The sequence below is a fragment of the Pygocentrus nattereri genome, chromosome 23 (assembly GCF_015220715.1).
Source record: "Pygocentrus nattereri isolate fPygNat1 chromosome 23, fPygNat1.pri, whole genome shotgun sequence".
NCBI lineage: Eukaryota > Metazoa > Chordata > Actinopteri > Characiformes > Serrasalmidae > Pygocentrus > Pygocentrus nattereri.
In genome coordinates, this window is record NC_051233.1 from 10,989,845 (window position 1) to 11,002,460 (window position 12,616).

The 12,616-nt window shown below is 38.3% G+C and overlaps 1 protein-coding gene across 10 annotated transcripts in view; it reads left to right on the forward strand.

Moving 5' to 3' along the window:
* The window catches only part of mtmr4 (myotubularin related protein 4), a 94,022-nt gene that overhangs the window by 49,881 nt on the left and 31,525 nt on the right, over positions 1–12,616 (forward strand). For all 10 annotated transcript variants that reach the window (XM_017725134.2, XM_017725131.2, XM_017725132.2 and 7 more), the window contains one exon: positions 1,838–1,927. In XM_017725134.2, coding sequence (XP_017580623.1) covers positions 1,838–1,927 — 90 coding nt within the window. The remainder of the gene's footprint in view (positions 1–1,837; positions 1,928–12,616) is intronic.

Below are 12,616 nucleotides of genomic sequence, written 5' to 3' on the forward strand. Positions count from 1 at the left end.
TTGCTCCCAAAACACCCTGTGCCTGGCAAGTGCATCATTACTTCTGCATATTACCATTAAACCACCTGCTGGTGTCCTGTCAGACCTTTGACCTTCAAAGCTGGCACACCTAACTGTGAGGTGGATCTGGATCAGGCTGTCTCCAGTATTCCAGTCTGCTCTCCCCAGTTTTGTGTTTATGTCTGATGGCCACATCTGGTCATTAAATTACATCATCCAGTGCCAGAGGATAGTAGAAAAAGAGACCCTAGCCAGACTAACTAGATTAGCTTGAGTTTGCCTATTTATACTCAGCATATAGTTTCTCAAACTTTGTCCTCAGTTATGTTTAAAATGTCAAATATCCATCTTATTGTGCAAAACGCCATGCCTTTGATTTCACTCATAGTACAGTTCTTGACCATCTTATGTTTTTGCATTAAAAGATTTTGTCAGTTTGTAGTATTTGGCATTATTTAGTTTTAGCAGTATCATTTGCCCAAAGCTTATAGCCTTTTTGAAACAGGACTCATTTTGCCAGTTCAGGTTCTGTTCAGTGCAAATGTCATGACATTTTACTAGAGGTGCTTTTTACAGTTAGCATGAATGGTTGTAGAATTGAGGGTACTTGAATTTTCTTACAAGTTCCTTTTATACTTTACGGTGAGGCGTCCGGGCAGCTCTCCAGCAGCTGAGCTCACTGACTACGCTGTAGTCCAGAATAAAGTAGAGATGGCAATCAGTACCTTTACTCCAATTGGTATGGAACAAAAATGTTTTTTTTTTTCTTCCCCCTGTTGAACCTGATGAGAGGCCAAATAAATTATTTCATCTTTCCTGGCATTGAAATTGAAAGGCAAACAAATTAAATCAGATTATTATCTGACAGGGGGTTGTGCTTCTACAAGACCAAAGCAACAGTTATAATTTTTAATGCAGTACTTCTTTCTGGTGCTGCCCACTGCATAAGGCACAGGAGTGCCTCAGGGCTCAGTGTTTAGCCCATTTGCTTTTTTTGTTTGTTTGTTTATCTATTTATTTATTTTATTCCAGATGTTTTAACAATCAAACCACTTTCAAAATATCTTGCTCATAGTACATTTATATCTTTTGATTTCACTGAAGTGCTGTCCAGCGTGGCTTCACTGGTGATTTGAACAGAGCCCTTGTTTTGTAGGAATGTCACTCCTGTCCCTTTCACTTCTGCACCCTTCTCCAATGCCAAGGGGAGTTCTTTCACCTCATCCTGTGATGAAGTGGATGATTGCTCAAGGTCCTTCTCGGTCAATGTTTAATCTGCTACGTGATGGCTGTGACTGCGTTGTGATAGCAGATTACCGTTTTGCTTAAAATGTAGTCCCACAATGAACAATGCACCTCCCAGAAACGTTCTAGGAATCCATACTCGCATAGTCCAAGTTTTCTGTAGGTGTGTACATGTACATCCACGTAAAGTTACCCTGAAAAGCAAAATACCTTTGTATTGCTCAACAATCAGATTTATTTTTTCCTGTTAGTCATGTGTGCCCACATTACATCTGTCCCAAGTACAGGCAATTTGTAATAGACTGTTTCTAATAATAATTTATTTTAATGCTGTTGGCAGTGAGTTAGCACTAGGACATCATGTGTTTTTGCATGTGAGAAGAAGCAGTGAGCAAGGAAGCCCTAAATAAATAATAACGTGGACAGTGATATATTTGTGACATGCTCTGATGTTCAGATGTTCTGTGACATGCATTTGTGTGCATACTCGTATGTGGGTGTCTGAACATAAAATGACATTAGAGCATACACTGATAATTGTTCTCAATTTACAGAAGCTTGTCTGCTAATACAGTGTGCTACTGTGTTGCAGGGTGAGGAGGGGCCTCCCAGTCTGGAGTATATCCAGGCCAAGGACCTGTTCCCACAGAAAGAGCTGATCAAAGAGGAGGAGGGTCTGCAGGTGAGTTCGCCCTGTTCTCTTTGGGTTAGATAACCCCAAGCTGCACAACCAGGGTTTTCCCAGGTTACCTGTTGGAACTTATCTGTAAGGATATTTTGCAGCAACTCATCTGGTTTTTCTGCTTTGAATGGCTTCTTGGTGTTGACCAGGGTGGTGTGCCCTATGATAAAAATAGGTTGAGAAACATTGTGTCCATGTCAGAACCCAGAACCTGCATGTACAGGGACTTTGCAGCTCTGTATGTGTTATGTTTAATTATGTACCAGCTTTTTTGCAGAAGTGCGCTGTAGTCTTCAAAATATTTGAGTTGCAGCCTGTAGTATATGCAATGCTATAGCAAAAACATTGATTAATTAGTCTTGACAAAGTAAAGATTGTCCTGCATTCCTTTGCTTTTTTGAAAGTCATGAATACTTTTTCATCAGAAAAGCACAAAAACAGGCATCTGGAACTGTGATTTGTGAAGGTCACAGCACACAGTAAAAAAACGATGTAGTTGTTTAGAGGACTGTTGTAGCCTTCCGCAAAGTATTGCATAGGCCAGTATCGTGATGGCTATAAGCAGGCACTGTTTTGTGGAGCTCTAGTGAACAGAATTAAAGAAATAAGCAGCAATAAAAAAGAATTGAGTATAAAAAAACAGCAAGATATGTGGGGATCATGCAGAATAATTTCACGTAGGTTGTGTTCAGTTATGAAAATTCTTAAGAACACTTTACTGTAGGGTACTCTAAGCTTGTCATGACAATGACCTAACCCTACATAAATGTTTATCAATGCTTATTCCAAAAGGAGTCATCGGTCAGGCAACTTTAGCAAACTTTAACAAACCTGTCAGATGTAACTTTTATAGCGAATGACGCCTATTGGAATAAGTATTTATAAGCATTTATGTAGGGTTATGTCAGTTGTTATGACTAGCTTATGTAGCTGGTCATAAGGCTTTATGACAACATCTTACACTAAAGTGTTACCAAATTGTCTTTTAACTTTGAGCTTTTCTTCTGCTCAGAACTTCATGTACTACAATCTCACGTACATGCATTTCCTGTGGAACGGCCGAGTCTAAGCAATCTTTAGGCAGTTCTCTCAACTGTCAGCCCACACTAATGATGGATTATACAGCTCAGCCAATTGCACAGACTGGATTAGGTAGCCAGACAGAGAAAGCAAGAGATGGAGTTGTTGGACAGTGGAGGCAAAACAAAGCAGTAGAGGGTAAAAAACAGAAAGTTGTGTCAGAAGGGGTGTTAGAAATAGACCAGGTCAGGTCCTGACCAAAAGTGATTAAAAGGGCAAGAAAGAAAGATGGACTGATCATTAGGAAGAGAAGCGTGAGTCTGTCTTTGGATTTGGTCCAAGCAGTGATCTCATGGCTTAGCAAGGGAGCTGCAGGGCTTTGCATTCCAGAGCAGCTCTATGGAGCACGCAGAGCACTCTCAGCTCACAGCTCCTGACACAGCCTGACTGGGCAGCAACACAGCGTTAAATGACTTCTGCTGGTGACTGATCCTCAGGAGGTTTTCAGTAGCAGAATAAGTACATACATACGGTCCTAGACAGAAGCTTTGGCACTTCAGATCAAATATGTTTTGTTGATTTTCTAAATAAGTTCACACCTCATGTAGAGAATACACTTGTGCACAATTTAATACAAAAAAATTCTGTTTATTTGCTGAATTTAACACATTGAGGATAGATAAAACACATGTGGCTGTGCAGAAGTTTTGGCATGTTTTTATATTTTATTTAAGATTTTATTTGTTTTCTAATGTGTTTAGCTCAAATACATAGAAATTGTCAACTAAAATTTGCAAGACAATACCATGTTTGTTTGTTCCCTGTACATGATATCTTTTTATTTTTATTATTATTATTATTATTATTATTATTATTATTATTATTATTATAATTTCAACAACACACATGATTTGGCTCTTTATAAACCGCAGCAGAGTTTTCAGTATTTATTTTTTTCCAGGTCTGGTGGTAGACCCTTTGAAGCTACCTCGGTTATTGCGTTCAGAGTATCATCATGCAAGTATTTTTAAAACTGCAGCAAACACACCATACAAGAGAGTACATATTTGAATATGAGAGAGTAATTTGCACATAGTTGGATAGAGATGTACAAGAATAGTATTAATAGATCTTTAAAACATTAATGAAAATGGTCTGGCAAGTCTATGAGAGAGCCCAGAAAGTTATGAGTTTGACTGCAAATATCCAGAAGATGGAATTCTCACTGGTTTCAAAAACTGAGAACAAATTTCATATAAAAGAACATCTCACGTACTGCACTGTAAAGCAAGCTGAATTTAAGAGGCACTTATTGTAATGAAATGCAGTTTCAGAAGTAGTGGTGTTCACAATGAGACTTTGTGATGTAATGTATCACAATAACTCTAAATTATGGTTGTATTACCCAACTCTAACATAAAGATACTTAGATATTTACACAACACACATTTATCATTGTTCATTTTTCTTAGGCTTTCAAACAAGCTGAAATAGACAAAATGCACACGCTAAGTAGCAGGAAGTAGCAGCTAAGGCCAGGAAAATGAATAAAGGGCCAATCAAGCAATTGGGGGGGGGAATTTTAAATAAAAATAAGATAATGGTACAATAGGCAGTCACCCAGTCAGCTACTTGTTAATGTGCATTTTAGGCGATTATTATACTCTAGTTGTTTACATGTTCTCTATCATTGGTCTGAATCTGTCTTTATTTTATGATGCATCCAGTTCTTGAAGTGCCCATTAATAGGGGTGATCTGCTCAGGAAAGCATATCCAAGCGTCAGTTGTTCCATTATTTTGATTTTGGTCTGTAGCATTTCAAAGAAAGTGATGTTTTCACTCTCTGAATGCATCTCAGCATGTTAGGCCATAGATTTACATGGCTTCCTACTGCACCACTTTTAAAGAGCTGTCTTTGTAAGCGATAGCATTCTGGTTAGTCTTTTCCTTGTCCCTGATCACTTTCCCTAGATAAGAAGTTCTTTTTTTAAATCCAGTCTCTGTTATTCTGTCATCAGCAGCGCTGGCTTTTTTCCTCCTTCTGTTATTGCAGGTTTATTTGAATGATGGTGCCATGGTGTCCGGAGTAGATAAGCATAATAACAGGCTTCGTGTTATAACACTGTGTGTTATAAGGAAGAGTTAGTGATGACCTTTGTTGAAGTTTGGAAGCATTTTTCATTCGTTAGTACAGAAAGAAGATCAGTACCACACTGAGTAGGGAGTTTTGTGTTATTGAAGTAAAGAAATGCTATTTGAAATTAACCAAATGACAGGCTCTCTGTCAGTGTGTCAGCAGCCTCCTGCAGCAGGAACTCTTTGACTATCCATTTGTCTGGCTCTCCCTGCTTGCTTTTACCCAGCAGTCACTATCTGTCCATGGGGCTTACTGTCTACTCTAGCTGTCTAATTAGAACTATCTTTCTGTCCGTCTGTCTGTCTGTCTGTCTACCTTTGTTGCTTGCTGTGCATAGGGGCCACTGAGGTTCTCTGTACTTTCCTGACATTAGAAGCTATTGCCTGTCTTAGGTTTGTCATAATACCAGAATTTGGATTGTGATACTCATACTAAGTGGAGTATCCCCAAAACGTTGATGTGGAAAAGTCATTTTCTGAACACCCTGTGTTTCTTAGATTCAGCACAGGGAAGTATTCCAGTTGTTATAGCTTAATTTGTACTGAACGTAGCATATAGGCTAGACACAATTATCAAATGATAGCCTGACAAATAGTCACAATTATTTGAACTGACTACAGTAATTTTCCACACAATCTTATGTGTACATCCCAACAAATAGTATATGAATTGGTGTGCTTTCAACCTTTAGGTTGAGAAAAATTGATTTAAATGACAAGCAGAAAAATGCTTTTACTGAGGGGTAATCATCTTCTTCTTTCTTACTTCTAACTGGTGCACGTAAAGGACAGTGGTGAGTGATGGTTTGTTTATTTCACCTGTTGTCACTTGGGATCTACCAGGTTTTGAGAGTTAGGAAGCAATGTGGCTGCTTTAGGCTTGTTTACATAGTGTTTGCACACAATGAGCAAAGACAGTTACATTTTAAATCAGTTATTTAAAGCGTAATTAGCAAACGCACATCCACAGTGGTTTATACCTGATGTTGATTCTAGAAGTGTTAAAAAAAAAAAACACATTAATAAGCATCCTTGCCCATCTTGGTCAAATTAGCATGCAGAATTTGATTTGTCTGTAGACAAAACATCGATGTTGCCTATTTAAATAATCAAACATTACTAAGAGTATTGACTTGTTTACCATGTGGTAGTTTTGAAAAAGCTATCTTTGTAGACTGCAGACAGTGCCTAGCTGTCTCACCTGATCCCTTGGTAGCTTTTTGGGCTTTCATGGCTGCTCAGGCGTCCTCTATTTAGACTCCAGCTCCATGAAAAATGAATGTGCTTTTTTTCCACAGATCAGTGTTACCACCAGGGTCACGAAAACAGCGGCACAAATGAGACGGCAGCTGCTCTGAGAGGACAACACAGGAGACATTAACGTCATCTCTTACTGTTTGGTTTTATGAGGCATAAATCTTTGTCAATATCCACCTTGTACCTTTATTCTTATGCAGGGCATTTTTACCTGGTGAAATGGAGCAGAACAAGATTGCGCCAATCTTTGTTTTAGAGCACACCCATGTGCTTTTACAGTAGATTTCGAAATGCACCATTAACAGTGTGGAATGGGCCATAAATATCTCTCTAAAACGCATCTTTTTTTTCCTGAGTATAAATCTCTGCTGTACAAGGATGTTCTCGTGACCCACTCAAAGGCCACAATTATTACTCATTGAAGGCATTCTCAGGCAAAACATTGTCATGATAACAGAATATTGACTCCAGTGCTCAAGTCCCAAAAAATAATGCACTGAAACACGGATAAAAAAAGTTGTTAGTTTAAATAACAATATTTTTAGTACTTTCTGATACCAAACTGAGTAACCTACTTGGAAATGAACAGTTAGTAACAATGAGATCATTCAAATCAAGCTCATTTTAAAAGTGCATTAGTTAGCAATGCTACATTAGTTACCTTGGATCGAGTAGCGGTACAGTGGAGAAGAGTGGACTGTCAGAAAAACACTTCTGCACAGCTGTATTTAAAGTACAGTTTTACTTCTCATCTGTGTCTTTCAACAACAGTCTCTGTAGCACAGTAACAGCAGGAATCACATCAGAGGGGCTCACATGTGGAGTTTTACATCTTGGAGTATTTTCTTTGGCTGCTTTAGCTGTAGTTGCGTATCCTCTAAAGCCAGACATACACTGTGTGATCTTGAAAATCTTGATCTTGGTGACTCACACTGCATGTTGGAACAGACCACTGTGTACTTACAAAGCCTACGGTTTATATACTCACACTGTACAGAAGTCTGACGGCCATGCTGAAACGATGCCGTTAGTCACAGTTATCAGTAAAACTATTATCATTCAAAATAAAACAACACACACAGAGTACTAAACAGAAGCACCGAGAAGCCGAGCAGTGCTGCTAATATTGTGCACTGAAGCTAAACGCCAGGCAGTGATGTACACACTGTAGGGCAGTAAGGTCTCTACAGCCTGTTTTACAAAAAAACATTGCAAAATTAACATTGAAATTGAAATAGTGAAAATTAATTGGCACATTAAATTTTTTCCATGCAAGTTAAAAATATTTTTAGAAAGCACTGAGCAACCACTCAGTTTGTATGTCTTTGTTGCTGTATGAAAGCTGTCAGTCTTGTTATCTTGCATGGACAGAGATGTACAGGTACACATGGACAGACTGACCCGTTTGACCAGGCCCATGAGTGAAGCACACTCCAGTACCTCAGTAACAGGCAGAAAATTGCCTGTCTGCCACAGCTTTGTGAGGGTATGCAGTGTGAGGTTTGAAGGCTCATCAGCTCTTTTACTCATTTATGAAGTACTTTACCACACTGCTTTGAGGCAATTGCCTCTCCTCTCATTTTATATCTCTTGTTTTTTCTGGTTTTCTTTATCTCTTTTTCTCTCATACAGTCATTTTCACACATGCATGCATGTGTATATCAGAACTTTTTTATATAGCAGCATGACAAGGAACTTTTGATGTTTGCTAGGTTCCTTTTGTAATATTCTCATTTATTGAAAAGCTAAATCTTCAGTGTAATCCGTACCACCTTTAACTATCGGGGCTTGACTATATATATATATATATATAATTGCTGCTGTTGCTATCTCCATATATAAATACAAAAAAACATGCTTCATTTTTAATGTAAGTCAATGGAACCAGACGTTTTACCAAGTAATTTCTTGGCAGTTTCTTTTGGTCCATTCATTATGAAATTTACATGCAATATGAAGAACAGACATTTTCAACTTCTGTTAAACTGAAAAACGACAATGCAAGAGTGCCATCGCCCACCCGTGGCTAGAAGTCCAAGAGAGTGTAATTGACCTCACTCTCTCTGGGTGGGTGGGTTGACCAAAGTGGACGCCGTTTGGCTGATGTAAGAGAATTGGGGGTTATTATTCTCTTTCAGGCATGTCTTAGGTTGTTGCATTAGCACAGGTTTAGAAAGCTGTAGTGGCACGTCTTGCTTATTAGAAGAAGCACATTCCAGCCTTCACCCTCACAGCTTGTTAGCATTGTGTGATATGGGCAGATCTCACTAGCAGGTGGAATTGGAGAGGAGTCTAAAACGGGGTGAAAATTGAGGTATAAAAGAAATACATAAGAAAACTACAGCTAAACAGTGCTTTACTGTTTGATATGAAAGTAGTTTGAATTAAAATTTCACTACACAAACTTTGCTTCGTATGTGCTATGTGTAAGCTAACACTTGCTCATGTTATTGACATTATAAGACTGGCAACCTCACCAAAGAACTGCACATAAACCAGCAAGCTTAAAGTGTGGTAGTCAGGTGGTTTTGGCAGCAGTAGGCTGCAATTTTAGTAGCTGCTGTAAAATGATGGTGTTGATTTTAGCCTTGCTTTCATGTAACTTAGTAATGTCAATTAGCACATTTTTCATACTTCTTAAAGGCATAAGCTTGTGGTCATACAGATGCCAGTAGACTTTGGCAGGCAAAAAGCCAGTTATTTGAATAGTAAGAGGGAAGTGAAAATGCAGTAAAGTGAATTTTAACCCTGCGAAATTGCAAACCTTTGAGGCGTGAAGCTATAGAAAAAGAGGGCAAGCTGTGGTGTCTTATTTCTGGAAAAAACTGCAGTGACTGCTCCCCAGTCAACACATTGTGCGTCATTCACGGTTGCATAAAAATAAACTGCTTAACTAGTTAACATTTTTAACATTAGCTGTTCCCCTGAAACCATCACCTTAGGCTAGTATAGGTGGTCCCTTTTTTCTCCCCCACCCCTGCGAAGAAAATAGAGAAGCGAAAGTCTGGTATGACTAGGCATTAAGTCAGAGGATTCTTAACGTTTTCAGGGGGAAATGTATGTAAAGCAGACATTAAATGTACATAGGACAAAACGTCTGCTGCCAAATAACTGGTTGCCCACATCCACCGCATACTGATATTGATAAATCTGTTGAACATATTAAAAAACAGCAAAAAAGTAACAAGAATTTAATATTTTTTAAAAAATGGTTGATATCTTGAGTTACTTTGATTCCCGATTTCATCAGGTTTTCTCCAGCCATTACATGGATTTGTTAACTTGCATAAAAAGCACACTTGATTTAACGTAATGGAAATATTGATTTGCCAAACCAGGTTTTGGATGAGGTCTACAAATAATACTGCACTGCCAAAAGGAGGTGTTTGTTTGGAAGTGGTCATATGAACACATTGACACACACAAAATCATTTCTTATTGTATTATACTTGTTCAATGATGATAAACAGGTGTGTGTGTGTGTGTGTGTGTGGGGAATGGATACAGGCCCGTCTTTACATCATTATTTCCTTTTTCCTTTTTTTGGCATTCTTGAAGAAGTCAGTCACGACTGTGGTCAAACTTAATCAGTCTCCCCCCTCATTCAATTTTTTAAACCTGGGAAGGCTGCAGGCGCAAAGTTATTGGGACGTGTGTGCTGCTGTGACTCATACTGAGCGAGAGACAGGTACTTTCTTCCAGCATACATCCCAGTGTCCTGCAACCCACTCTGTCTGAGAGCAGGCTCAGAGCGGGACTTCTGGTGCTTTAACTGAATGAGCAAAGGAGCAGAGCCTTCCTCATATAGGGGATGAGATTTTCAGCACCTACTCCAAAAAGTTGAAGCATACAGTGTTATGGTGAACACCAAACCATCTCCCAGCTGTGAAGTTTAGACCGACTGGTATTATTTTGTGGCACAGTATAAAATTTTACGGCTAAAATTCCAATAACCAATAATATTGACTGTTATCAGTTTATATTTGTATTTATATTTTATATTCCATTATTTTTTGTATATAGTACTTTACTGACTGAGATGATTCATTTGTGAAATCGAATTTGTTAAATATGGCTGTCTGTTCTGAATTGACTATTTTGTGGGGTTTTTTTTTTTTTTTTTTTGGAGCATTAGAAACAATAATAATAATATCAGTAATGATATAATATAACTGATAATAATATCAATAATATAATTTCTTTTTGTAGAATTTTTTTTGTGTTTTTAATGCTAAAGGTTAAATTTAGAGACATTTTTTGACAGGATGGTGATATTGGATGATATTGGCAAACAGTGAAGCATGGTGGAGGAAGTATAGTGGTGTGGAGCTGGTTTGCTGCCTTGTGGGCTCTGGAGGGAGCTTGAAATGAATGAGTGAACTATAATATGGTGAATTATTGCTTAAAATAATAAGTAAATTATAAAATACATTGCAGTTAAATATTTAAAATAATAGCTTCAGTAGTTAAGTAAATAACCTCAAATAATGAATGTAACTCAAAGTAATTCAGTGAGTTCCAAGCTGTTCTAGGAAATTCCACAGCAGATTGTCTCAGCATTTTTCTATGAGGTTGAGTCATGCATCATGACAGTGATCCAGAACATGGTTGTAAATTAAGAACTGAGTGGCTTAAAAAGAAAAATTCTGTATTTTAGGATGGCCAAGTTGGAGTGACTTCAGACTCTTAAAAATAAATAAAATAAAAAATGCTGTGGCCTGATCTTTAACAGTGTTTAACTGTAAAATTATTCTCCTTTTTCAGTTTGTTGTAGCCTTTAATTCATAAAACAAGTCAAAGAAAAGACGAACTGAAACAGTTTAATTATGATGATCTAGTTGAAGATTAGAGCCAGTCGTACCCGTCTGTCTCCTTTATCTCCGCTACTGAATGGCCATTGTCAGTCCTTGGCATTCTATACCTGGTTATTGTATCATTCAAAGCTCTTTGTTTTATTTGCAGTTTAGTGGAGTTTTGTTGGCTCAGGGTTGGTAAATGTTGTTTGAGTTCGTTTTCTGTGCAGGCCCTGTAACATGGCTATTTGAGTGCTGTCTGTGTGCATGCCTGTCCGATATTGGAGGCAAACTGACCTTATCAGCTTGATGAATGTGTCTGCTGTAGGTTTATGAGGATTAGTCATCGTTTGCCCCTCTCAAATATTGAGGTCTTGCTCACCCTGTGGCACTTTTGCGGCTTTGTCCACCTCTCTGTCTGCTGGGTCCACAGACACTCGCACACCCACCCCGCTTCCTCAGCAGGTGCTCAGAGATGAACATGGAGGAGCTGATGAATAAGAGATAGGAGGATTGAGCTGCTTTTGGCTCACTGCAACAACACTGACTCACCAGCATAGAGGCAAGAGTTAGAAGCAGCTTTTTTTCATGGTCACAATGGAGCTTAAGAGTGCTGAGCCATAATGTGTTTAACAACCACACACAGTCTGATTAGTCTGATGTCATGTACCATCTATTATATAGCTCATTCAATATTACAGGCCCTTTGCAGCGGGTGAAGTTCAGCTGTCTCAGATAGGATTGTAAGGCCTGTTCAAAAAATATTTGACTCATAATGTTGGCATGTAAATTTTATATAGACTTCTTTTTATCATAAACATTTTTTTAACTTGTAAATGAAACCTTTGCCTTTAAGTTTGAATTTTGACTCAATTCCTCCTCCATCACCACACATGGTTTGCTGGTTTGTGTATAATACTTTGGTGAGGTCTTATGTCAGTTGCATGAGCAAACATTAACTTGCATGTAGCATATATAAAGCAAAATATAATTTCAACTATATTCTGGGGAAAAATGTTCACAGTACAAAACATATTGTCTTTTGGATCTTATTGGTTAACCCCAGAACACGGAGAGGTTGACAACTGCCCATGTATCAAGCGGTAACTTTTAAAAAATTTTTTTCTTTCTATGGGAGTCTTAATTTATTTACTTATTTTAACCATTTTTTGTTTCTCAGTTTTTTCCCCCATTTTAGTCTTATCCAATTCACCTGCGAGTTAGGTCTCCCCCTATCTTACAGTGCTACCAAGCTGGGAGGTGTGAAAGCTAGTTCTGGTGGGAGGTGTTCACATCCAGCCAAATCCAGCTTATGGTTAGAATTATTTCAAAATCTTTCATTAAAAACCTCACAAGCACAGGGGTTCCCATAGAATCGAAGTCTTCAAGATTGTCTTGCTTGGTTCTGCCATTACTAGTACTCAAGTAAATAAGGCTGTTGATGCTAGGTGTTCACACTAGATGTTTTTTCCCTTTAGCTGC